The 25,887-nt window shown below is 36.3% G+C and overlaps 2 protein-coding genes across 10 annotated transcripts in view; one reads left to right on the top strand and one right to left on the bottom strand.

Annotated features, from left to right (window-relative positions):
* Positions 1–935: 935 nt before the first annotated feature.
* LOC113704870 (uncharacterized) lies at positions 936–1,334 on the bottom strand. Its single transcript, XM_027226740.1, has one exon. It carries the CDS (start codon positions 1,332–1,334, stop codon positions 936–938), a length of 399 nt encoding a protein of 132 aa, XP_027082541.1.
* A 5,587-nt stretch (positions 1,335–6,921) lies between these two features.
* LOC113704026 (protein ANTI-SILENCING 1) overlaps positions 6,922–25,887 on the top strand; it is a 32,676-nt gene continuing 13,710 nt past the window's right edge. For 3 of the 9 annotated variants that reach the window (XM_072060600.1, XM_072060599.1, XM_072060603.1), the window contains exons 1-8: positions 6,922–7,145; positions 7,817–8,205; positions 8,437–8,605; positions 8,759–10,452; positions 11,930–11,956; positions 12,691–12,786; positions 13,503–13,581; positions 13,754–13,844. In XM_072060600.1, the coding sequence (XP_071916701.1) occupies positions 7,846–8,205; positions 8,437–8,605; positions 8,759–10,452; positions 11,930–11,956; positions 12,691–12,786; positions 13,503–13,581; positions 13,754–13,844 (2,516 nt within the window). In that variant the 5' untranslated portion in view covers positions 6,922–7,145; positions 7,817–7,845. Of the gene's footprint in view, positions 7,146–7,816; positions 8,206–8,436; positions 8,606–8,758; positions 10,453–11,929; positions 11,957–12,690; positions 12,787–13,502; positions 13,582–13,753; positions 13,845–16,430; positions 16,549–16,649; positions 16,767–17,541; positions 17,924–25,887 lie in introns of those variants that run through there. The other 6 variants (XM_072060597.1, XM_072060596.1, XM_027225636.2 and 3 more) reach the window with 5 other exon arrangements.

The following is a 25,887-nucleotide window of genomic DNA, read 5'->3' as shown; positions in this document are numbered from 1 at the left end:
TCTTTGTTGTATGTTGGATTAGTGTAAAAGTGTGGTTGAACCCAATCAATACTAACTGTAATTTTTGTCAAGTAATGTGATGAGAATTATTTATCCCAATTCCCATGTCATGGGCTTTGTTGGATGTATTTGATTATATTAGTCAACAAAAACTGCTATACTAAATCATACAAATATAAGATAACAACTGCATAACATTAGAATATAATTAGCAAAAGAAAATTACAATGATCTTTGCCTGTAAATACATAGAATAATCACTTTCATAGGAAACAGACAAATGCACAAAAATTAGTGACCTTTGTCTGTATTACTAGATACCAAGCACAGGCACATGCTTTGATTCCCCACAAAAGACTATTCAAAAAAATTCATTTATAGTCTGGACATTCTAGTTACATCCATTTACAGTCAACAAAATCATCACAAAAATATTTGCAGGTCTTCTTTTTTGTCAGGCCTGGTAACAAAAAATGGTGCAATATTTCAAGAACTTGTTCCAAATCTAGCAGATCTTCCCTTTTCTCTTCCCCTTCCCCTGCCTCTTCCTCTTCCTCTACCTCTTCCCTGCCAGTTTCCAATATTGAAAGGTAGATCTTTATCCAAGTAAGCATAGTTGAGATTAATAAAACATTTGTCTGCAGCTGTCAATGGCCTTTTTGATGTACTTCTCTTGTGTATATGAACTGGTGGCCTTACGATGGATTGTTGGGACTGAGATTGATGTGTTGGCTGCTGCTGAGTTTTTTGCTAATTTCTTTGTCCCTGATTGTTGCTTATTTACATATTAAAGAAAGCATTTCAAATCACAAAAAAGGTCACAAAGAAAAGGAAGTTATAATGAAATCCAAACTCACACGTTGTCTTTTTGTTGGAGCTTTCTGCTGCTGCTGATTACATGGTTGTTCAGTAGGTGCTGGTTGTTGAGAAGGTTGTTATACACTAGATGACTTAGGAGGATTCTTGCAAGTCGCAACATTATGTCCAATCCCTCCACACTTTCTACAATGGATTACAACATTCCTTCGCAACCTTTTGCCATGGTCTTTTCTTTCTGTAATATCTCTCTTTCTAGCTTTCTGTGGCCTGCCAGGTTGAGTGACACTTGCTGGTGGGTCAAACTCCAGCATATCTGACTGTGGCCATTGAATGTCTCCATTAATAGATCGGAACACATTATCATAGATGGTAAAGAATAGCTCCTTATGATAGTAGTTAGCCAACATCTTCTGTGGATCCTTATTAGCTCTATGTAGAGCAGCAATTGCATGGGAATATGGAATGCCACTCAAGACCCACAAATTGCATGTACACTCAGGGGCCGCTTGGTTCATGTTTAGGAATCGGAATTGTAATTGGAATCATTTACAAAAAATTAGTATGGGTTTTGGACAAAGGTATGATTACAAATAGGGGTGCTTGGTAAATATTGGTAAGGAATGGGTATCAAATTTAATAATCAAAATTTTTACCTTTAATTTCTTTTTTCTTTTCATATCTATCTTCTTCCTCGTTCAAATGCTTATCCCGTGGCCCTTTTGTCTGATAACTTGTTTTTGTATTCCATGTTATTTCTCATTGTACTGCACATTTGACCCTTTCTTCCACAATTTCTCTAATGAGTGTTCCACCATCTAACTTGTATTTTTTCATTGTTGCCCTTCTCTTTTGGATCCTTTCTATCAGGTATTCTCTAATGGCCTCCATCATAGAAATAATAGGCTGGTCCCTAACCTCTAAAATATGGCCATTAAATGATTCACACAAGTTATTAACCAGCATATCACACTGTGTATGTATGGAAAAAAAGGCCTTACACCAATGTCTAGGGTATGGTCCATTCTTCACCCATGCATGTGCTTCTTTGTCATATTCTTCAAACTCATCCATGGCTTTGTTGAAATGTTCAATTGTTGTGCAACTTGCTATACTCCACAATTTATCATTCAAACCTAATCCTGGATGTTTTTTTTTGAAATTTCTGTACATGTGTTGAACACAATATATGTGTTCAGAATTTGGTAGAACCTCTGCAAGTGCTCTATCCAGTCCTTACACAAAATATCAAAATAGATGTAAGTTAGATATCCAAAGAATGTCATAACAGTTTAGAAGTTTGAGGGCTAAAAGTTGCCTATACAAGATAGTTAAGGGGTTTAATTTTACTTAAACTAAAAGTTCAAGAGTCAAATGGATAATTTGCCAAACACAGTAATTTTATACTTTTACCTTCTATTGGTCAGACATGAAAGTATAATATCCCTTATTTTGTATTTCTAGGTCGCCACTCAAGAGGGTTAAGAACCATCTCCTTTGCTCCGTAACCTCCTTTTCAACAGCTGCCCATGCAACTAGCCAATAGCCATTGTTGGGGTCTACTGCAATAGCTATCAATAGTTGGCCTGGATATCTACCTTTAATATGACATCCATCCAAATACAAAATAGGTCTGCATTCGTCTTTAAAACCTTTCTTCAGTGGGCCAAGGCAGCAGTACATCCTCATGAACCTTGGATTACATCTAGGTCCTCTAAATAGAGTGAACATAACCTCCATTGTACTGCCAGGATAAGTCCTTTTAATCTCTTCACAATATTGCCATATTTTCTTGTATTGTGACTCAGCTGACCCCTTAATCTTCTCAATAGCTAGTGACTTTGCCTTAACTGCAACATGCTTAGAGATTTCTGCCTTGTAGTCTTCGTGGACTATTTGCCTTAACTCTCTCGTTGGCAGATTGTTGTTTGATTTTATCCTTTCTATATACCTGTTAGACAACCACTTGGCAATAATATTCTTATTTTTTCATGCATGGTTGCATGTTTCATGGACATCATGCATAATCTTTACTACCAAATACTTTGTGCCGAGCCTTCTCTATTGAAACAAATACAAGTCATTTACATGGCTCCCTACACTTGGCTCTCACCCTGGTGGGTTCATTTTTATAGGTCCAAACAGGTTTACCCATCCTAATCCCATACTCAGTCACAGCAGATTTGAATTGTGCTCTTGACTCAAATTTTATCCCAATCTCGAATTTGGGATCCTTGAGGAATTTCTCTAGAACAAAATCCTTGTATCTCCCTTTGAATTCATCATCTGATGAGCCATTGTCATTATTTAGGTGATCAGGAATGTAATCTTGTTGGAGTGAATCTATATCCTCTAGTCCCTGGCTAGATTGGTTTGCTGGTCTAGTTCTCCTTCTTCTAACTTGTTTTTTTCTCGCACCTTGCTGTTGTGTTTCCAAGTCAGTTTCTGTTTGTATGTCTAAAACATTCTCCTGTTCTGAACACTGCGTCTGGTCAGTTGTGGTGTCATCTCTCTGCTGTTGCTGTGAAGTTTCACCGTTGCCATCAGTATTCGAAAATAAAATGTCCAATATTTCCTCTTCACCACCATAGTCATTGGCACCACTAAATCTATCATTTTCTTCCTCTGATTCTGATTCAGATTCATCTTCAATGTTTTCTATACTTATTGATTCATTAGCCCACAATTAGATGCTGCATTACTATAGTCTGCATCATTTTCACCCTCTGCTGTCCCAACATTAGTAGCTGCATGACTGCTTTTTGCTCTTTTTTCACCCCTTACTGCCCCAACCATACAATCCCTTCTAGTACTCTTCTAAGTATCTACATATTTAGTTATGCATTCTTCCTTATCTAATTCCTCTATGACAACTCCAGATTTTTTTCCCTTATTTGGTGACTCTATTATTAGATTATTTTTTAGTTCTTCAATTTCTATTACTATTAGATGATGACAATACATTTCCATCACCTTGAAATTATATGCCCAATCACAGAATGTCCTAACATGAGTATCAGTGGACCATTCTCTCAAACCAATCCCCATGTCTGCAATTGGTTTAAGGTAATAGTACAAAATGGCTGCATTACGATTAGGGATGGCAATGGGGGCGAGTGCCCGCGGGCAATGGGGACGGGTGCCTGCGGGGGGCTCTCGGGGCGGGGGTTGGGGCGGGGGGTATTTTTTCCCCCCGTTTAGAAACGGGGCGGGGGGCGGGGGTATACTCCCCCGCCCCATCCCCCGCCCCGCCACCCGCAAAAAAAATTATATATATATAATTATATATAATATGTAATTTAATTAGTTATAACTTATGATAATGATATTATTAGTTAGATGTATTATATAATGTATAATAGTGTATGTAATATAATTAATATTATCAATTATACGAATAATTAGACATGTCTACTAATAGAATTTATTAATTAGTTATATTAAATTTACTAATACATTTATACTAAATTTCTAATTACACTTAATAGAATAACACTTTTTTCTTAAAAAAAAAAAGCACAAACACAATAATGAATTAGTGATTGTATTTGTATCAAAAGTAAAAACTTAACTATTTTAGTTGTATTTATTTCATCATGTTGGATTGTATTCAAATAATTTTTGTTTGATTGTTTTTATGAGTTTCAATTGTAAAATTAAAATGAATAATAATTTGATGATGTGTTGATATTTTAGTATTTGATTATTTATTAAAATTTAACTATAATAAAATTTTATTAACCCAGTGGAAAAAATTTTATTAACCCCGCAGGTGCCCCCGCGGGGGAAGCGGGGCGGGGCGGGGGGAGTGGGAGGCGGGGGACGGGGCAGGGGGTGGGGGGAGTTTGTAGGTAGCGGGGCGGGGGATGGGGGAGGGGTCCCCCGCCCCAACCCCGCCCCGTTGTGACCCCTAATTACGATGACCAACTTTTTCAACCATTTTATTCAATTCATGGATTGACATACGCTCAGCATCACACATATCTACATAGTCCACTTCTCCATTCTCATAGCTGACATTAATTTTTCCAATTTATTCTTCCCCCGTAGTGTAACCTTATGCTAAATATTTCAGATTCTGGAGCTGCATACCAATATGAATTTTTCGTTTCAATACAAGTTGGGCTTACAAGAAGTGCAGATAAATGTACTATTCAAAATTCAACTATAATTAATTAAATTTCAATTTCTGCTTCACATGCTTTTTAAAAAAGTATAATGTAATACCCAAATCCAAATTAAACAATAAAAAAGTTCCAACTTTTAATCAAATGCCGATTATTCGTAAATCCCTATACTTTTTGAACAACTAAACAACAAAATTAGGTGCCCACCACCATACCCCCACATCTAGGATCACTACCACGTCACTTTCAGTAACCCCTACCACCAAAATTTTATCTAAACCCATCCAACCACTGAATATGCTAGCTATTTTACATTTAAAGGTTCCAACAGAGTTACATACCATAAGCGAGGACCAGATCAAAGTATTCATTTTCCGGCTTGATTTACCACTCCATTGTTGCTTCAATGTCGATGATACCCAACTACTGTTGAACTTGACAGTACTGATTCTCTCTTGCTCTTCTCCATCCATAAAGATCCTCAAGGGAAGATGAAAAAGGGTGAGGAAAATGCGGTGTGGTTCAACTTGTTTGGGCGGGTTAGGAAAAGGGAAGGAAGAAGGAGGAGTTGTTTCCTTTTTCCTTAGAATATGCGAAAAAAATGCCATTCTTCAAAGCATACTGCTATTCGTGTGAATTGGCTTTTCGGTTGCAAAATCGAATAAATTGGTCGAAATGGTCATGGGTACCCAATTTTACAAGTTTGAGGGCTAAAAGTTGACCCAAAATAGTTAAGGGGATTAATTTTAGCTAAACTAAAAGTTCAAGGGCCAAATGGATAATTTGCCATTTCTTTTTGTTAAAACTTGCTTGTTCACTAAACTTTTCAACCATGGCCCTGTTTGGAAGCTTGGTTTTTTACCAAATTTGTATAAAACTAGTTTTTTAACAACTTTTGCTACAGGAACCCAAAAAATTTATCAAAGTTTTTAACCTACATACTTAAAAAATATACAAAAAATTTTCCCTTCAACTTTTCTTCTTTTTCCTCCCCCACCCAACCCACCACGTCCTCCGGCACCGGCGATCATCTCCACCACCATTTCCGGGGCCGGTCACTATTCCGACAACCAGTTCCGGCGGTCCTCTTTTTTTTTTTTCTCTCACCCTCCCCCTCCTCTCTTCGACTCTGCCTCCTCCGCCACCCTCCCCATCCCCGTTTCCCTTTGCCCAAACTGGTCTCTGATGCTCTTTTAATTTTTTTTTCTGTCTCCCTCCCCCCTCCCCTCTTTCCCTCTGCCTCCCCCGCCACCCTCCCCCTCCCCCTTTGACGGATCTGGTCGCGCGACCAGATCGCAAAGGGGGAGAGGGAGGGGGGCTGCGATCTGGTCGCAAGACCAGATCGCAGCTAGGGGAGGGGGAGGGTGACGGGAGGTGGCTAGGGAGGGAAGGGGAAGGAAAGGGGTGGCGGGGGAAGGAGAGGAGAAGAGAAAAAAAGCAAAAAAAAAAAAAATTGATTCTCACCTGTTGGTTGCTGCCATGGAGGTACCGGGAGAGGGATCAGGGGAGGGGAGGGGAGGGGAGGGGAGGGGGAGGGAGAAGGGGAAGAAAGGGAGGAAGGAAAAGAAAAAAGAAAGAAAAAAAAAAGAAAAAAGAAAAAGAAAGAAAGAAAATGAAAAGGAAAAAAAAATTCATCTTACAAACACCCAAATTTTTACAAAAGTTTTTCTACAACTTCTACAGTGATCTACAGTAAAGTTTTATACTAACACCCAAAAAACTCACCTTCCAAACAAGCTCCATGTTTATTGAAATCTTTTGAAGTAGGGGTTTTCTGGTCCTTTCACACATACCATTAACTGAGTTTAGGTACAATTATTGACAGGTGGTTGAGTGTTATTTGGTTAAATTAGAGGGTTTATCTTGTAGTATGGACATATCTCAAGGAGGTAGATGTAATTAATCCAAAAAATAAAAAATAAAAAACTCAGAAATGCGACTGCAATAAATCCGCCAATCGGGACCCCTCACTTCCACTTTAATAAGGCTTCGCTTTCCCTCCACTGCCACCTTCTGTACACGTGTGCAATGTCTATCATCTCCTCCTCGATAAAACCGCTCCTGTGAATACCAAAATTAAACCTAACATTTAATTACTCTACGACTAAAAATCCTCTCACAATTTTCTGAATATCCAATTCGCCTAACTCAAGTCTCGGTCTTGTCTAGGGTTTCAAGCAGGAACCAGTTGCAACTCTGCATGTATTCCCTCCTTCAATCGGAATCTTTTTTTTTTTGGAGGCCGTTCCTTGTAGTATACGCTGTTTTTCTTGTTGTTTCCCTTTTTTCCGTTTCAAATTATACATTTTTTTTCCTGTGCAGAATTTTTTTTTAAAGAAAGTTAACTTGCATGCTTTCTGAAGCACCTGGTTTTCTGGATGTTTTATATATTTTCCCAACATTTTTTTTAATAATTAAATTTAGCTTTTTTATGCATATATACTTGTTGATGTGCTTATTTTTGGTTCTTTTGGTGGTTAAATTAGAGAAATCGGATGAAATTTATTGTTCCTTTCTGTTCAGAAATTTCTGGATTCGGCTTTGTTCATACTTCTTAAGACATAAAGGCTAAGTTTCATATTTTTGGTTAATTGCAATATTCTTTGGAAAAGATTTTAGCTCAATTTCGATTGTTCTTTTTAAAATACATTGTTGTAGCACTCCCTCCTTTTGGATGGATGTGTATGTGAGACAATAAGATGAGATTTTCTCAAAAGCATGCTATGCTTTTTAAAAACAAATCCGTTCCAAACAGAGCCGTACTGTATGTATGCTACTTCTTGATAGGTGATATAAGCATTTTTTTTACTGTTTATTCATGAATTAATATATTGCTGGGTTCATTGAACGGAGTCAAAATTTGACATTTTCAGGTTAGTGGATATTTGGCTATAGAGGAAGGATGGCTTCAGCTGAAATAGAGAATTCCTGCAAGCCTGAATTTTCTTGGGGTAAAAAGAGAGGCGTTGGTGGAAAGAAGAAAGAGGTTCAGTTTTATGAATCGTTTACTTATGATGGCGTGGAGTATGTTTTATATGATTGTGTATACATGCAAAATAAGGATAGGCAAGCTGAGCCTTACATTGGTAAGCTCGTTAAAATCTGGAAAAATTCTGACAACTCTAAGAAGATAAAAGTTCAATGGTTCTTTCGACCATCGGAGATTTCATACTGGCTTGAAAAACTTAGTGTGGTGGCATCAGAGAATGAATTGTTTTTGGCTTCCGGTGATGGTAAAGGTCTTGCAAATGTTAATCCTCTGGTAAGTAAAGTGGCTGCATTGCTTATGATTATACCCATCTGTCTCTTAAGGAATTGAAAGTCTTAACCTCTTTTCTTATTTCACTAACTGAATGACTTATCTCCCAATTCTAATATAGCTCACACAAAAAAGGTTTTTTCCGCATTTAGAGCTATAATAGTCTCTTTTGAAATTGCAACTTGCCTGGGTTATTGCGCACACCATAACTGCTCAACTTGCTTATTTCCTTAGGAAGCTATTGTTGGAAAATGCTTTGTGGTTTGTGTCTCAAGGGATGACAGGAATCCAGAACCTTCAGAAGAACAACTTCGTAATGCTGATTATGTATTTTACCGATCCTTTGATGTTGGACAGTGTAGCATCCTAGATAAGATGAATGATAAAGTTGGTGGGCTAGAAGGTATGAATTTCTGAACTCTTGGTCTCTTATCTGCAGCTGTATGTTGGTGATGTTGTTTGAGGTATCACACTTTTTTTTTTTCATAAAATTTTGCTGTAGGTTCTTGTGACAAATTTATGTTTTATATTTTCCCTTTTCTCATTGGTTCTACAGTTAGATTCGTATTTAACAGACAAGAGAATGGGATTGACACTGGTCCCATACTTGGTTCCAAGGTTAAAGAGAAGGATAGTAGGATTTCTGAGGCATATGAAGAAACTTTGCAGCATTTAGGGCAACAGCCGCATGAGGTGTTGGAAAGCATAAAAGAAGATGGAAATCATAGTCATCTGGTTGCAAAAGAAGATGCAGAAGCTGGGTATTTACTGTCTAAGGTTGAAACTTTCAATGGACATGCAGAAAGTTTTTTGGACCATTTGAAACCAAGGGTTGGAAAAAGATCTGCCCCCCTTGTTGATCAGTTAAATGGTGAAGTTACCTCCAGCATTAGTCAGAAGAATAATTCAGCTGATGCTAATGCTGCAACAAAACAAGTTTCGGATAGTGTACTACCTGCCAGTAAGGGAGTGGCGGGAGAGAGATTAGAATGTGATCCTCCTAATTTAGATGATAAGTCCTCTAAAAGAGAAAAGCTGGATGATCCTGTTAAACTAACAAAAAGCAAGGAGAAGATTAACATTGAGCAGTTAACTCCAAAACAGGTTGACTTAAAGAAATCTAGTCTTGTTTCTGTGGAAGAAAAAACAAAACTTGGTCCTAGAAAGGATACTGTTGGGTTGGACAAGCGTGGGAAGTTGATAAAAGATTCTAATGTTTTGGATGAGAGACCTTCAAAGAAACTAAAGGTTCAGGAATCTGTCAAGTTATCTGAAGATAAGGACAAGAATTATTTGGAGAAGGATAATAGTACAACCAGTGGAAGTAAAGCAGAAGGTTCTCTTGCAGCTGGAAGTTCGGCTGAAGGAACCGGAAAAGCTATACTTGCTCAAAGTTTATCTAGGCCGGTCAAGGACACAAAATTCAGTGAAGATTCTGGGGCTTTGGGTGACAGACCTTCAAAGAAACTTAAGGTTCAGGAATCTGTCAAGTTATTTGAAGATAAGGACAAGAACAGTTTGGACAGGGCCACAACCAGTGGAAGTAATGCAAAAGGTCCTCTTTTTGCTGGAAGTTCAACTGAAGCTATTGGAAGAGCTAAGCTTGCGCAAAATTCTAATGGTCCAGAAAAGGACACCAAATTTAATGAAGAACCTAAAGCTTTGGAGTACCAACCCTTAAAGAAAGTAAAGGATAAAGAATCGAAATCCGTCAAGTTGTCTGAGGATAAGAGCAAGAATAATTTGGAGAAGGTGAATATTACAACTAGTGGAAGTAATGAAAAAGGTTTTGGAGCTGGAGGTGTGATTGAAGATAAAAGAAAAGCTACAGTTGCTCAAAATTCTGCCTTGATGGATGATGGCCCTTCAAAGGAGAAGCCTAATGGTAAAGTAAATGAGCTTAACAAAACTATAGCTGGGCCTGACAAGATCCATACCAAGGAGGAACCTGGAGAAAAGATGGAAAAACTTAGTAAAAGCTCTAGTAAGTTAGACAAGGGCCCTCCTACAGAGATGTGCGAGCTAAAGTTAAGTGAGAACAGTAATGATTCCGTTGGACTGGAAAATGGCCCCTCTATGGTGAAGCCTAATGCAAAGACTAATCTACTTATGAAAAATCGTTCGGGGAAAGGTCCTTTGGAGGAGAAGCTTGATGAGAAGATAAGACCAAACAAAGGCTCAACTAAAAGCTCAAACGCATTTGTTGATGATAAAATTTATGGGAAAATCTTTGACGTCACTCAGAGACCTGTAAGTTGTGATAAATAAACTCTCTCTTTATCTAAAGAATTCTTTTGGTTATCAATACTCCCCATATACAGGTGAAATGTTACCTCGGAATGTCCGAGGATGAGGCCTCAATTGAAGTGGAATATATTATGAGGGCCAAACTCCCCATATGGGGACTAACCAATTGTGGTCGATAGAAGCCTAAGTTGTACTGAATCTCACACCTATGGACATGTATCAGCTCCCATATTGCAATGAAAAAGCTTATTAAGCCGAGGCTATTTGTGGAGTAAAGAACCTTAGACAACTGTATAGTCATAGATCCATGGAGTTTATGAATTTAACTTGCCACCTCCCGTGTTGTGTTGGAAAAACTTATTAAGCCTAGGCTTGCCATTTGGGGAATACATTACTGATTACACAACCATATACTCCAATATTCTGTCATATTCATCTTGGTTACTTTGACTTGATTATAGTTGCACACGGTGGAGTGTTTGGATGACCGGAAAGTGAAGGAGAGGTGCCGGAAAGAAATTACTGTTCTCATCTTGTCAATTTATTAGGTTTATGAGAAAAATGTCAGTTTTTTCATTTTTTTGGAAGAGACGTTATCTTATAGAAGCAGTTTGGATTTCGCCCAAAAGTTGTTTCTCGTATGATACCAAAATTACCTATTTACTACCTTTTAGTTTGATTCTTTTTCTTATTAAAACGTGAAAAAGACAATGCCTATTTTTCATTTACCTCGATTTTTCTTGATAGTCTTTGCCATTTAACTTTTGCTATCTTTTAAACGATTGAGGATCAGAATCTTCTTTTTTTGGCTGTCTGAAGGACATGTTTACCAGCAGACGTTACAATGGTGCTAACCTGACCTTTCAGTGACCATCTGCCTTTGTCTCATCATGGTTGAAGGATTCACTTTTGGGTTAAACCCACCAATTTTCTTCTTTTACAAGTCACAAATACTTATTGTGATCTTGTTGGACTCCACAGGCTGTGTTAATGTTGTACTATCATAAATTTATGCAGGCTGTTTCGTATCTAGAACCACAGTAACATTGAGTTCTAGGATCCTCTTCTAGTTTTCAATTTTCTCCAGCTTTCCTTGTTGGAATATGATCATTGCATACTACATTTGCAATTTGTACGAGTTTTCAGATCTGTTCACTATAGTGGTCATGAGAATAGGTAATGTTTAACAGGACAACATTTTGGACTAAGAGGAGTTTAAAGCTGCTGTTCTACTTTTGGAGCAGCATAACGATAACAACCTGGTGAATGAGGAGGAATTCATGATGGTGAACTATGTCAATTTATGCTTTTATATCTGCCCATTGGCAGTGAAATACCACCTTAGGAAGCAAATTGCTTTGCCAAGACTATAACATAATTTTCATTAGCAAATTCTTAGTGCCTGCAGAACCTTTGATATATCTAAGATTATTTAGAAATTGAAAGTTTCTGATGCTTTTTCTCTTTGATTTGCTTGCAGGAAAAGGGCAAATGGTTCAAGTCACCTGTAAGTATTTCTTGTTCACCTCTGTGGTGTGGTTGTTAGAATGGTTTGTTATAGGACACATCCAATCAGTGATCACTAAATGATTAATGAATTTGGTAGGTTAGTTCAATTAAGAGATCTGTCAAGGTCTAGTGGAGCTTCAGAGGCTTTTCTGTTAGATATAATGGTATAAGCCTGCCTGACAATGAAAGTTGGCCATAGTGATATAGGAGCTCCGTACGTCAAACAATACGTGGAGTCAAAATTTGTTCAATATTTTTTTTTTTTGTATGTCCTGGGGGAAAAATTGGATGAGCACTTTTGCATGTTGATTCTTGTTCTAGTACTCTCTTAAAATATTCATCATATAAAGGTCTTTATTTTCTCAGGGTCCTATAAACTCCTTGGCCTTTAGCTTTGATATAGATGAATTGACTTCATGCAGCATGCCCGAAGTGATAAATGTTTGCTGATAACCTTTACAAAAGTTTTGTCGTGATGTTTATGTCAAATTATGATGTAGTTTTAGAAATCTGACATCAATATTTCGTTATTGGTTTCTGTTGTATATGAACAAATGTGGAAATCTTGGGAGCATAAAGCTGTCAAATAAAGTATCTTTTTTTTTTGTATCTAAATGATTGTGTAGCATTTGGTTTCTAAAAGTAAGCTATTCATCTTGAAAGTATTAGATGGTCTGACTAAATGATCCATGTTTTAACATTGGCTAATGTGTATATTTCTGAATTTTTAAGGGTATCTTTCTGGAAAGGATGGTTGTAGCACATGATGAAGGAAAGTTGGTTCTGCTCCAGAATTTGGACCCGAGTTTTACGTCGGCAGAGGTAGAGGTAATGCTCCTGTTGTCAGTCATTGATATTTAAGCTGTTTTTGGTTTTCTTCTAGTTTGCGAGCTTTTCTTCAACGTCTGTAAGTTGGGAAGCAGCTTTGACTTGCTTTGACCTTGTCAAAGCTTTGATTCTCTTCTAGTATTCAATGATGATCATTTTGCGGTTCAAGTATGTTTTGGCAAGCACTTTTTCTATACACCCAATGTTTTGACCCTTGGTCCACTATGTACAATTATGAGACCACAACTTCTGGTCAAAGAGATATTTCCCAATCTCTTAAATTTGTTTGAAGTAATTTTCATTTTTTTGTTGCCTTCACTTTACCTGGAAGCTAAATGAGGCGTACTGTTTTCCCTTAAAATGATCTGTTCTGCATATCACCAATACTGATAAGTTACTGGTGCTCTTAATATCTTTTTTGCTTATATATGAGTAGTTTGATGATAAGTGCAACTCGGAGAAAATCAGTATGCAGTATTTTGAAGCGTATTTGTGTCCAAACCCTCAAGATGACTGGCCTTCAAATAGATTCCATCACCGTCTTGGTTTTTAAGCCCATCTGTATGCTGTATTTTTATATGTATGTTTTTCTTATCCATGATGAGGCTGCTCCCATCTATGTGATTGAGTTTTTGTGAAATGTAATATTGTGAATTCTTTGATCATTTTGTTGATATATTGTGTGTTTCAATTTATTGGTTGTTGAATCATTGCAGGATATTGTTTGGAGCGTATTTAAGGAAACTTGCACAGCTAAAGTTGTACAGGGAACTGCAATATCTAGCCCATTTTGCGGTAATGGAGAAAATTAAGATTTTGTCTCTTTTGCAATTAGATTATGTAATTTGATGTTTTAGATGCTTTATTATCCTTTTGGATGGAAAGTTTAAAAACATGATGGTTGATGTTTAAAAACTTCAATGGTCATTTAAGTGTGTTGCTTTTGACATCTTGGAATTTCTTCTAGGTCGAGCTCTTGTTATATTTAATTCAGCAGAAGTTGCAGAGAGGGCCGTTAAAGAATTGATAGATGGATGCTTAATTATATCAAACCAAAGGTATACTCTTTTCGTTATTAGCTTGCTCTGTCAAGAAAAACACCTGAAATAACATGAAAAATTAGCCTTGATTCAATAATTTTGAGCTCAAGGTCAAGTTGCTCAAATGGCTTTATTGAGCTGAACTTGAGCTTGAATGAGTTGTGAGTTTTTAAAGTGCAGGCAGTTTTTTGGTCTAACTATAGATGAAACGTAATGCCAGACTTAGTGACTATCTTAATTCTTATTATTTATTTACATGTGTATTTATTAATTTGTTGTGCTTTGGGAGAAGTGGCTGCATTTTCCTAAACTACTCTCAATATAACAATTGCCTTGTTACAGTCACGACCATGAACCACCCAACAAGCCATCATCCTTTTGGTCCCACTTATCCTCTTAAGCACATGTTGGCTATCATGTGCTCCTCTTAAGCAAGGTCCTAGAGTGTATAACAATCCCAAATTTTGTAATTCATGATGACAAGCTATTTAAATATATTCATACAAGCATTGGCAGACTCTATATTAGCTAGGCATTAGTTGCTGCGACATGAAATGCATATTATTGTGGCCTTTGCTGGCAAGTTGCAGTAGGAAGCCCATGGGTCTCCTCCTCTAAAGTTTTCTATGCAGTTCATGTAGATGCATAACATGATCATCAAGAAGCACCTTCATTTTCTCTGAAGTTTTCAGTTTTCCAAGTTGTCACTATTTTGGGCTGTAGGTTGAGGTTTTCATATGCTAAAAATTGATACCATGGCAAACAATGTCAATGCATAATGGGACTAAAATCATCAAGGAGTGCCTTGGTTTTCTCCTGAGTTTTTACATTTCAAGATGAGACTATTTTAGGCAATTAAATTGCTCTGTGGGTTTGAGGCTGGCTAAATTTAGAAGATATCATGGCTAAGAGAGTTCGAGCTTACTTTTAATCTAGTCTTTAGAGACTGAAACGGATTGGTGCATGTATAAGAGCAAATGGTCTATTTTTTCTTGTTGACTTAAATGAAGATCCTAATCTTTGGCAAGGAGTTAAAAGGAGTGAAAGGGAGGTGGATGTGACTGCTAGTTTGTGCTCTTTTTGTTGGTGGGGTTCTCCCGTTGTCGATGGAATAGATATTAAGCACTAGGGGTTACTAAAAAATGTACAAATGCTAGTTGATACCGGCATGTTCTCTCTCTCTCTCTCTTTGGTGGCATGGCTTGTTCTTAGTCATTGTCTTGAAAGTAGAAAGAGAATTGGATTGATAGACATTAGAATGCCGAGAATAACACAAAAGGGTTTTACCATATGTAGGATGAGCAATTGCACGTGGTGTATAAGGAATTGAGGTAACTTGAATACTGTCTGATAGCAAACATATCTTCCTTGCGTGTACTTGCTTTGAATTGGGCACTTGCAGTTCTTGTGTGTGTAGGATATTTGATGTTTTTAGTCAAGGAGGTTAATTTGATATGGATGTGCAACTCTGGGAATTGAAATTGTTCATGGGCTTGAATTTGGACTTCCATTTTGGGTTTCAATTTGGAGCCTAAGATGATTCACAAGAAATAAATGATTTCTACCATAATAGTTTGCAATTTGCATCATACTGACAAAAATATGTTCCGTTGACTAGTAGGGAACCTTGGTCCCTATTATCCAAAAAGGGTAAGTGTAACAGCAGAAAGATTCTACTTCTCTACATTTTGAGTTTGGTTGTGGAGTGCTGTAGATTTAAAGCAAGATGAGGCTATGTGTGCCATTGGATTGGTAACCTAGCTAACTTGACTTTTTTGTACGTGAATGACTCGTGGGATTGGTAGCATGGCTTAAGTGATTCACAAGGGATTCCTTGTAGGGTTCAAGATTTTTCTGTATTTGGGTGACTATTTAAGCCATTGGATACTATTTCAAGCGAAGGTGCAGCGCATTTGCCATTGTCAATTCACATCTTTTGTTGTAGTGGACGTCAAGGGGAAATTTTGGAACAGAGTTTTACTCTTGATATTCTTTTACCATTGCAAGGATGATAAGAAAGGAAAAATTCAAGTTCTGAGGCAAAGATGGTGCAATAGAATATTTTTGTGCTCGTAGTGAGTGAAGTTTGCCATTCAGTGTTTAGATATTTTGGGCTTTGAGTAAGTCGTCTCCTACTAAGGTAACATTTTGCTCTAACTTCTAGCGAGTAGTTAGTAAAACAATGTGATGAATGCCTAGGTTCCTTTCAGCTTTTTTAAACTATAAAATACTAAAACATATAATTCATCTTTTTTGCACGTGTGTCAAGTTTAACTTATCTTTTAAGTTTAAATAAACTACTTCTATGTCTTTGCTATTGAGAACAAGCCCTTGTGTTGTTGCAAAAATGCTTCATTCTCAGAGTGAAATTATAAGTGGGTTATGTTTAATGTAAGCGTTTTTACTTCCCATAATGTTGGAGAATGTGAAAAGTGAATGTAGATTGACAAATGTCTAAAGAGATTCTCAATGCTAGCTTTTCTTGTTTTGTTGTGGATATTGGACATCTAACTTGAAAAATTAAACAGAATCAAAAGCAAAGTGAAAGCATAGTTTCATAACCTTGAAAATGTTGTGTCCACCATTGTTCTCTTGTGCTTGTAGGCCAGTTGTTGGGTGCATTGCAAATCTTCCTCATTTGCGGGGAAAGCTAAGCACTTTTCATGGCCATGTATCTGTTGATGAGGTTGACAAGAATAAAACTCAAACTCGGAAAGATAAGGTGCACTTGCCCTCTTCTTGTGTTTGTTTTTCTCTCATCTCTTGTTCATTACTAGTGTGCTTGTCCCTTTGTATTAAACTATTTGTCGTTTGAATGCCTAGAGAGACGCAAAATCCTCTTGTCATAGCTCTCAACCAAATTCAGTTGCATATGATTTAGGCACAGAATGGTGCTTACTACAAAAGCGATCAAACTTTTCGTGGCAAAAGTTACATAAGGTTTGTACTTAGGGTGGTTTTTTCTTGTATCCCAACTCTCTGGTACTTTCTATAGGATCACTTCGAGTTATTAATTATTTTAGATTCTTGATTGTTGGTTTACCTAGACATTCACAAGGTCTTAGTCTTCAATTAATGAGCTTTTAGCTAGAGCTCAAGTGATTTTTAGATTTATAATTTGGAATTAACCTAGGCTTATTTGGGGTTGATGCTTGTTTCGAATCTTTTTTAATCACACACACGAGATGATTATATATTTATATATACAATGTTGGATGGTTAATTAGCCATCTTTTATCATTTTTGATATTACTTTCACATGATCTTTGTGTCACTTGAAATTATTATTATTATTTTTAATCGGGTGGTTTTACTAAAAGATTTTATATGTCAATTTTTTTAATTAAAGATGGGCTTCCCCGTCCACCCTTAGCATTTATCCATCCAAAGATTATTTTGACTTTAGTTTGTATGGTGAATTTTTCAAGATGTCTTATTGTTATGAATGGAAAACATTTGTATAGGTGTTTGGAGTTTTACAATTTTGTTTTTGATTTTTCTATATGGTTGTTCACCTTTGTCCCGCCGAAAATGAGGAGCAAAGAAGCTTTTGTCATTTAAATGCTTAAAGCAATTAAGTAGTAGTTGCTATGTGCATACATTAGACTTGGTTCTTGATTATCACAACTGTTAGTTGTTTGAGCATTGTTTGTTATAATTCATGTTATCGTTTTGATTTGTTCATTTCTCTCAACTCAGTTGTTTTTGTTGTCAGGCACATCAATTACAGTATGGGGAGCTTATGGCTAAGTTTAAACGAAATTTAGTGAGGGATGCCTAGTAGGCAATAACTTCAATGTATAGAGTGCTCCTCATATAATGTATTGTGGAATAGAAATTGTCCCTTGTGTCTCTAACTTGTAGAATTCTCTAGTCTCGTGGTTATGCATAATTCTCTGCCAATTGTTTAGAGACTTTAGCATTGAAGTAGTGCGGTGGAAGTGTGGTTGAGGGTGTGTTTGAATGGGCCTTGGTAAGGACTTGAGCTTGCTCCTCAAGCTAGTTTTTGCTTGGCATATTTGCTTTGGCCTGCAAACTTCTGTTTGCTTCCTTTTTCGTGCATAGGGTTCTTATATTCATATTGGGATTTTAGTGTCTGTCATTGATATCCTTTTGAAATATGTCATTTTCTTCTCAAAAACCTATGTTTTACATGAGATCAAAGGGAGTGAATGGGAAAACTTGTGCTCAAATGACTTCTAATGTTTACATGCAACCTTATGCTATTTTGACTTCAAATCATGTTTTCCTGTTAGGAGAGCAAGACTTGTTGCAATTTAAGGTTAGATTTATATCATTGAAGTTGGATTTGGTTGTTTTGTTACCTGCATATGTCATATTTCAGAGTATGATGTGTCATGCCTGAATATTGAAGTGGGTAACAACAATTTAAAAGTTCATTACTTGTACAAGTGTGTGTAACTCCATGCACTGGAATCATGTTATTATGGTTTTGGTGGCAAAGCAATGGAGCTCATTTACGAGCTCGTGCAGTCAAAATTTGACTTGAACTCATCTTGAGCAAACTCGAGGTGATTTGAACAAATTGAACATATTAAGTTTGAACTTGATCTAACTGTAGGTGGATTTGAATAGTTTGAAATGTTAAAGAATTGAGGTTGAAACATATCATGTTCGAAATATGAAGTGTTGGTACTTAAAATCTTTCAAAAATATGTGGTACTAAAGCTCCACTAAGCTTGATTTAATTATGATCGATTGCACTTGAAACGAGCTTGAGTATGTTGAGTGATTGGCGAGTTGAAGTTGGAATTTGGATAGCGCATGAGCTCACCTCTCATGTTAACTCAAGTCGAAGTCGAGTTATGTAGTTGTGTTATGAGTTTGATGAGGTTGGTTTATATGAGTTTATAATGGTTTAGAATTGATAATCCATTTAATCCTAATAATCTCCATGTTGTCAGCAAGGTTTTGTCATCAAATTTCTTTTAGTTATTGTGCTGGGTAAAAAAGAGGGGGAAAATTGCTACTAGTGGACTTTTTGGTCTCATTTTGTATTATGGTTGGAGGGGGAAAAAAGTATGAAAAAAATTAGGGCTTTATTTGGATTAGCTGTTTTTAGGAGAGTTTTTGAAAAATTTTTATTGTAATGATGTATATGGAAAATTTTTATTGTAAATCGTTGTGTTTTCAAGGGGTGTGTTTTGGGATAATTTTGAGATGTAAAATTTTAGTGGGGTATTTTTAAAATTTTGAAAAAAGAAACTTTGTCACCATCCATCAATAGGGCTGTAATTGAATCGAGTTGCTCGCGAGCAACTTGATCAAGAGCAATTTGGTCAAAAACTCAACTTGAATATGGGCTGATGTAGTTCGAGTAACTCGATAAGGCCTAACAAATTGAGTTCGAGTATCTAGTAGCAAGACTTGAAGGCTTGTTGAATTTTATCGGGTTTTTTAATTTTAATTTTTTAATGTAATTATTATGAAATGGATTAATCGTTTCTACACTGACAGTGTATACACTATCAGCATTGAGTGAATGACAACTATGCAAAATTTGAATTTAAAATTTAATTTTTGCACACATGTCATGAATCCAACGATGATAGTGTATACATCGTGAGTGTAAGAAAGATTTACTCTTATGAAATTACCTTCACACTCACAAGAGTGGTTGAATTTATGAAATGTTTTAGGTTTTATAAGTTTTTTAAAGGGCGATAATGTCTTTATGAAAAATTTTCAAAAAAAATGAAATTTTCAAATCTTTCTGACTCGAATTTGATAAGGTTTGCTTTGACTTAATTCCATGCTAGTCGAGTTTGAGTTCTATGAGCAATCATCAAACTCTTGCTCGAGCTCCTATAATGCTATTTGCTCGAGTTTGGGCTCCAGTATCCTTCCTGCAAGTCGAGTTGTGTTCGAATATGGTGATATTCGAGTTAGACTCGACTTAATTACATCCTTATCCATCATCAACCACTATCACGCCTTACATCCTTCATGTCTACCATTGGCCTCCTCACTTTCTTGCTTCCTCTTTCCTTTTTCCTTCCTCCCTCTTTTCTTCTCTTCTTTCCTATTACCTAATTGTCCCTTCTTTCCCCATCTTTGGCTACACTAGCACGGCTAAAGAGGGCCTATGTGCGATTAGATTTGGTTGTTGCAGAGAGAGGGGAGGAAAGAGGGAAGGGGAGGAAGGAGGAGAGGAGAGGAGAGGAGAGGAAAGGGGGAGGAGGAGGAGATGGACAGAGAAAAGAAGATGACTATCAATGATGGTGGCCTTCGAAGGTGTTGATTGGTGGTAGAGTTATAAACGAGTCGAATCGAATCGAGTATCTCATGTTTGAGCTCTGTTCGTTAAGCGATTCGAACAACTTTCGTGTTCGTTTGTTAATTTTCGAACTCCAAATCTTTGTTCGTGTTCGATTCGTTAAGCAAAGTTCATGTTTGAGTTCGTGTTCGATTCGTTTAACATAAACGAGCCGTTCGCGAACATGTTCGAAATGCTCGAATCCAAATTATTTTAAGCCTTAAATATGCCATATAAATCATTAATCATTCTAAAAAATAATTAAAGCACTAAGTGACTAAATTTTATTATTCATTAACTATATAACTAACATTAACATAAAATAACAAATAAAATCTTTCAAATATAAAAGTCTAGCCATAAAATTAATCCTAAAATTTGTCAAATGATAATTATGCCAATGTTCGCGAACGTTCGTTAAAACTCGCGAACATGCTCGTGTTCGCTCGATTATTAATCAGACAAAAAATTTGTTCGAACTTGGTTCGTTTAAGGTTTTGAACGAGTCTTTCACGAGCACGAACATGTCGAAACGAACTGAGTTACCGAGCAGTTCGTTTCGTTTAACAGCTCTAATTGGTGGTAACTGATAGCTAGTGGTGGTGTGTGAAAGAAGAGAGAAGATGAGGATTTATTTTATTTTAATGGATTTGAATGTGTTTTTGAAGTAGTTTTTTGGAGTTATTGTAGATTCCATGTCATGCTCCATTTTTTGAAAAATAAAATTTAGGTGTTAAAAAAATGAGTTTTTGATTTTATAAAATAAAGGAAAAGGGCATAAAATGAGACTTAAAATATGCGACGATTTGAGTCCAAAATAATAGTTTAAAAAAGATTTTATTTTTGAAAAATAAAATAGGAGTCGCCCTGTGATATTGAGTTTAGGTCTACAAAATCACTCAAAATATATTTTTTAAATAATAAAATAAATAAATTTTTTTTAGGCGATTCAAGTATTTGAAAATAGGGGAAGAGTTCGGAAGTCATGGTTGAAAAAAGAGAAGACAAAAATTTGATAGATTCAAATTTAAGGTACCCTTTTAACCTAGTCAAGGTTAGTTGCGAGATTTAGTCGAAATTTTTTTTAATCTAACTTATAAACTTATCACATTAGAATGTTTTTATATGAATATGAATCTAGACCTAAGGGGTATTGGAGGGTGGGAATGTTTCTTCAAAGTTTAGTAGGTGCGAGTCACATTAATTGTGACGTCCAAGAATGATTGCTTGAAGAGATCACAAATATGCAAGAGATGAGACTCGAAGAAAAGCAAAGAAAAATAATATATAAATATACATGAGTTAAAAGAGAAGTATGCAATTTGGGCCATTTTATTATTTCCTTGGGTCAAAACCCTCTTGACCCAACGAAAAGTTCAAAGGAGAAAACACAGGCTAGCTTATTATTTTTGACCAAACCAACTCGACCAAAGTGCATGGGTTCTAACTTCTAAGTCCAAGTTATAATCAAATCAACAATAAGTCAAAATTCGTTTTCAAAAATTCAATCAAACTAACCCAAAACCTAACTTATTTTACTATCCAACAAGCATTTTATCTATTAAAAATTATTAAACGTTAATTGCATCCTAAAATTCAAAAATAATTTGCTCAAAAACATATTTAAAATATGCCAAAGAGGATTAAAACTTGAAAGGGAGAAAAATGATTCAATTTTCTAGGTTTTGAGGCAACAGTACAATTACATGAAATTGAGGGGTCAAATTGCAATTTTTCATATTTATTCATGCAAGCTTCGAATCCTTCTGCAACTTTTTGGGTTCATCAAGTGCATGATTCATATGGAACAATTTCCGAACCCAAACCAGCTATATCGTGTATCTCATGTATTTTATTTCTATAACCTAACATCAAAAGAAACACAAACAAAAAAGAAAACAACATAAGGAAAACACAAGCATAAGCAGTGACAGAAGAATGGGGAAAGGAGAACAGTGAAGCAACAATGTTCGCAAACGAAAGAAGGAAGCAGAAACTAATTTAGTAGAACAAATCACTTGGAAACCATTTTCTAACCTCCTCCATCGCTTTATGTAGTCGAATCGCCACAGAGATACGTGGATGGGCAAGCTTCACCGGAGAACCAAAGCAAGTTGCAGGTTCTTGGTGAAGGGTTGCAAAGGTGGGGACTTTAGGCTTGAATTTGAGGGATATAATGTTGTTTTTTTAAAAAAAAAAATTTGAAGAGGAGTTGCTCCTCTGTTACCGTAGATAGTGTAGAAATGAAGAAAAATTTAAACGACTAACATTGGGAACAGATTTTGATCAAGAATTGAGCTAGATGCTCAACCCTGCCTCTAAAAATTTTTCAGAAAACTCTCCCTTTTTCCTTTTCTTTTTTTTCATTCTCTCCCTTTTATTTTTTGCCGTCGCTCCTCTCTTTTTTTTCTACCCTAATCCCTGCGTTTTGTTGGTATTAATATGAAGTAAAGGCTCCTAAATGCTCACCTCAAAGGTGAGGATGAAACCTAGGTTTGCTGAGCATTTTAGAGCCATTAGATGGCTTTGATTCTAGAACTCTCTTGATAAAAACAATGGGTGATGTGGCTAAAGATTTGGGAAAAAGAAAAGATAAAAAGAAACGAGTGGAATTGGATGAAATTTGAGCTGCAACTTCCGGTACCTTGGCTTTGTTCACAGCCATGTACGAAGCAATGAAGACGTGCGCGTGGGAAGCCTACCTTTTTTTAAAATTTTTTTAACAAAGATCTAATTTTTATTCTTTTTTTATTCTTTTCTGCCTTTCTTTTACATTCTTTCTAATTTTTCTAAAAATAAATTGAAATGATTTTCTTTAGAAAAAGTAAGAAATAAAAATAAAATATCATGAAATAAAATGAAATGAATAAATAGATAAATAAAAAATGAAATAAGAATAAGAATAATAAAAACAAATTTTGGTGTCTACAATGTAAAATAAGTTAGGTTTTGGGTTAAGAGTTAATTTGATTGGGTTTTTGGAAATGGGTTTTGGTTTATTTTTTATTGGGTTATGATTTGGGTTTAAGAGTAAAAGTCCATACATTTTAGTTGGTGTGACGACCCCACCTTCCTCTAGGACGTACCCCAAAGTTTAGCGGACCGCCTGCTCTGTTTTCGTCAGAATTCACTCACTCATTTCAACTAAAATAGGGTACAACCTCAAGAATAAAGGAAATAACAGTTACCAAGTTTGGAAGGTACAATTACATTCATTTCTGTCTCAAACATCCATACAATCCCAAATACATCAAAAGATTGGAGTTCTAAATACATTCAATTCTAATCGAGCGACTAGTGCGAGGACAATATCAAAATTTTCAAAAACTAGATTATGCTAGTCTGTACAAGTCTCACGCTTCGCTCGTATCCCCTGTAAGGAAAACAAATGGCGTGGAATGAGCTAAAAGCCCAATGAGGTTCCAAATAGCCAGTTGACCATTATTTGAAAGTACCAGTATCCACGTAGCAAAATAGCGAGTATAACAAGTTCATAAAAGTGAATAATAACACTTCAATTAGCAAATCTAAAAAATGAGTGAGTATAAAGTTTTTTTAAAAGAAACAATAACCCAATAAGCAATAATCATTTCAAAGTATAAGGATACGGATGGCTCTCAGGAGTCAAGTTCCCATTGTTTCACTAGAGTTTGATCAAGTAGTAGTTGGCACTCCGTCAACTTTTAAGTAAAGTAACCAGTCCAGTAGAGCACCACTTAGCTACAATCTCCGTCCCCCATCCAAACCCCCTACTGGGCCCAAATTCTCAATAAACACTGGTGGTGATACTCGAGCATACCGATTAGTCGAGGAGATAACACTCCACTCGACAACACTAGATATGGTTCGTTATCTAATCGACCAAACCCTTGTCGGCTCAATTCGATTAACTAACCAGTGGGGTTTGGGTCCCCAAGAAGTTGATGAGGTAACATCTCCAATCGACGGAATCAAGATAAAAGTACGGAGATGGGAATGAGAGTTACCTCCCACTCGTATTGAATGTGGTACATGCTGCCGTTCAGCACTTACAAGTTAAGCACAAGTATATCAAGTCAATTGCAACAATAAACAAGTATATATCTCATTAGGATAAGTGCGATAAAGTACACCCTTACCCGAACAAACCAATCAAATATCATTTGATCACTTTGGTCAAGTATTGAAAATAAGTGTCAAGTTCAATCAGGTATTTGAAAGCACTCACCAAAGATATGGTGCTCTTACGGATCACGTTAAGGTATTACTCTTGATTTGGAATCCAAATCTGCGATAAAACATCGTTTGAGAACTTTGAAATCGACTAAGATTTGAAACTTAAACGTTTCGCTTAACGAGAATCAAGTAATTGAAACTCATTTGGAGAATATTCGTAAAACTCATGCTCGCTCTTAAAACTTTGAAACTTTGAAGCGATTAAACTATGAAATCTCCATTTGAGTTAAAGTGACGAGAAAAACGTATTTCTATTAGTCGTTATTTTCATTTTTTCAATGGTATAAGTTTCGATCGAATTCTAGCTTATGTACTTCTACGAAAGAGGACTCGAATAACTTAGGCAATTCAAGTTCAATTCAACCTCAACTCTTCACTCAAGTCGCGAGTGCATCCATCTAACCCTCGAGTGGAAATTTGGGCAGCATGCCCTTTGTATTTACCTATTTTTCAGCCATGTATGACTTCATTACTTTTCTCAAATCAGCCCCAATGTCACACATAGGCAATGTTACCACAATAGCCCTTCAACTAAGCTCAAAATAATCCAATTACAACACAAGTCTTAACAAGGCAATCGGAAATCAAGTTTAAAGGCAAATAGCTAAATGGCAGATTTGACGTCTCTTGGCGTTTCGGTCACAACTGAAGATACGCCTATCGGTTTGGGGTAAACTTTATACCGTTTCGAAGCTAAGACAGAGAACTACAAGTCTCATGAAGACATCAACAATCAATTTGGTGGGTGTCAAACCAGCAAAAATAAAATTCCTACTCTTAAGTCACGAATTAAGTCCACTATGGTACTGGAGCAGGGACTTAGGCTGTGCAATGGGTTACTAGCTTCACCCTGGTGCCAGAGTTTGCTTGATCCGATATACCAAAGTATATTAATTACGTGAAAGACAAAATTCGAATATAGCAGTGAGCAGGGTCGAATCCACAGGGACTTGGGAATTTATTTTGAATGAATGTAACATTAAATAAAAATGGGGGGAATTGATATGGAACTGTCTAATTTAATTGCTCAAATTAAAAATAAGACAATCGCAGATAAAATAAATAACAATAAATATAAAGTAAATTAACGGAAGGAAAATCTCTAGTCAAAGGTATAATCTCCACTAATGGTTCGAATCACTGATCACAGATGCAGAGATAAAATCTTTCATTTACAAATAAACTGGTTATGGTTGTCAACAAGTTCTGACAACCTGCCTAACCTTCCTGATTCGATAACCACAACAAGCTCTGTAGTTATTGCCCTAGCCAATTAAGCAGTCATAAACACGCTATTAGGATTTAACCTATTGACAGCATTAATCATTAGACTGGCCACCAATTATAACCAACAAACACACATGCTCGGTTTATTTAGGCTATATCATATATTTCCACAACAACAACTCAAAAGTTTCTACTACAATTGAATCATGTCACTTGCCACATGCACTAAAATTACCCAACAATTACGGATTGAGCACTTTTAGATGGCTGTTAATTACTCACACAATTAAACAGTGATCAAGTATTTAATTGCAAGAAATAATCATATGCATAAGTGAACAG

This window comes from Coffea arabica, chromosome 8e (assembly GCF_036785885.1).
Source record: "Coffea arabica cultivar ET-39 chromosome 8e, Coffea Arabica ET-39 HiFi, whole genome shotgun sequence".
NCBI lineage: Eukaryota > Viridiplantae > Streptophyta > Magnoliopsida > Gentianales > Rubiaceae > Coffea > Coffea arabica.
The sequence above is the reverse complement of the archived record's forward strand: the minus strand, read 5'-3'. Positions and strand labels throughout refer to the sequence as shown.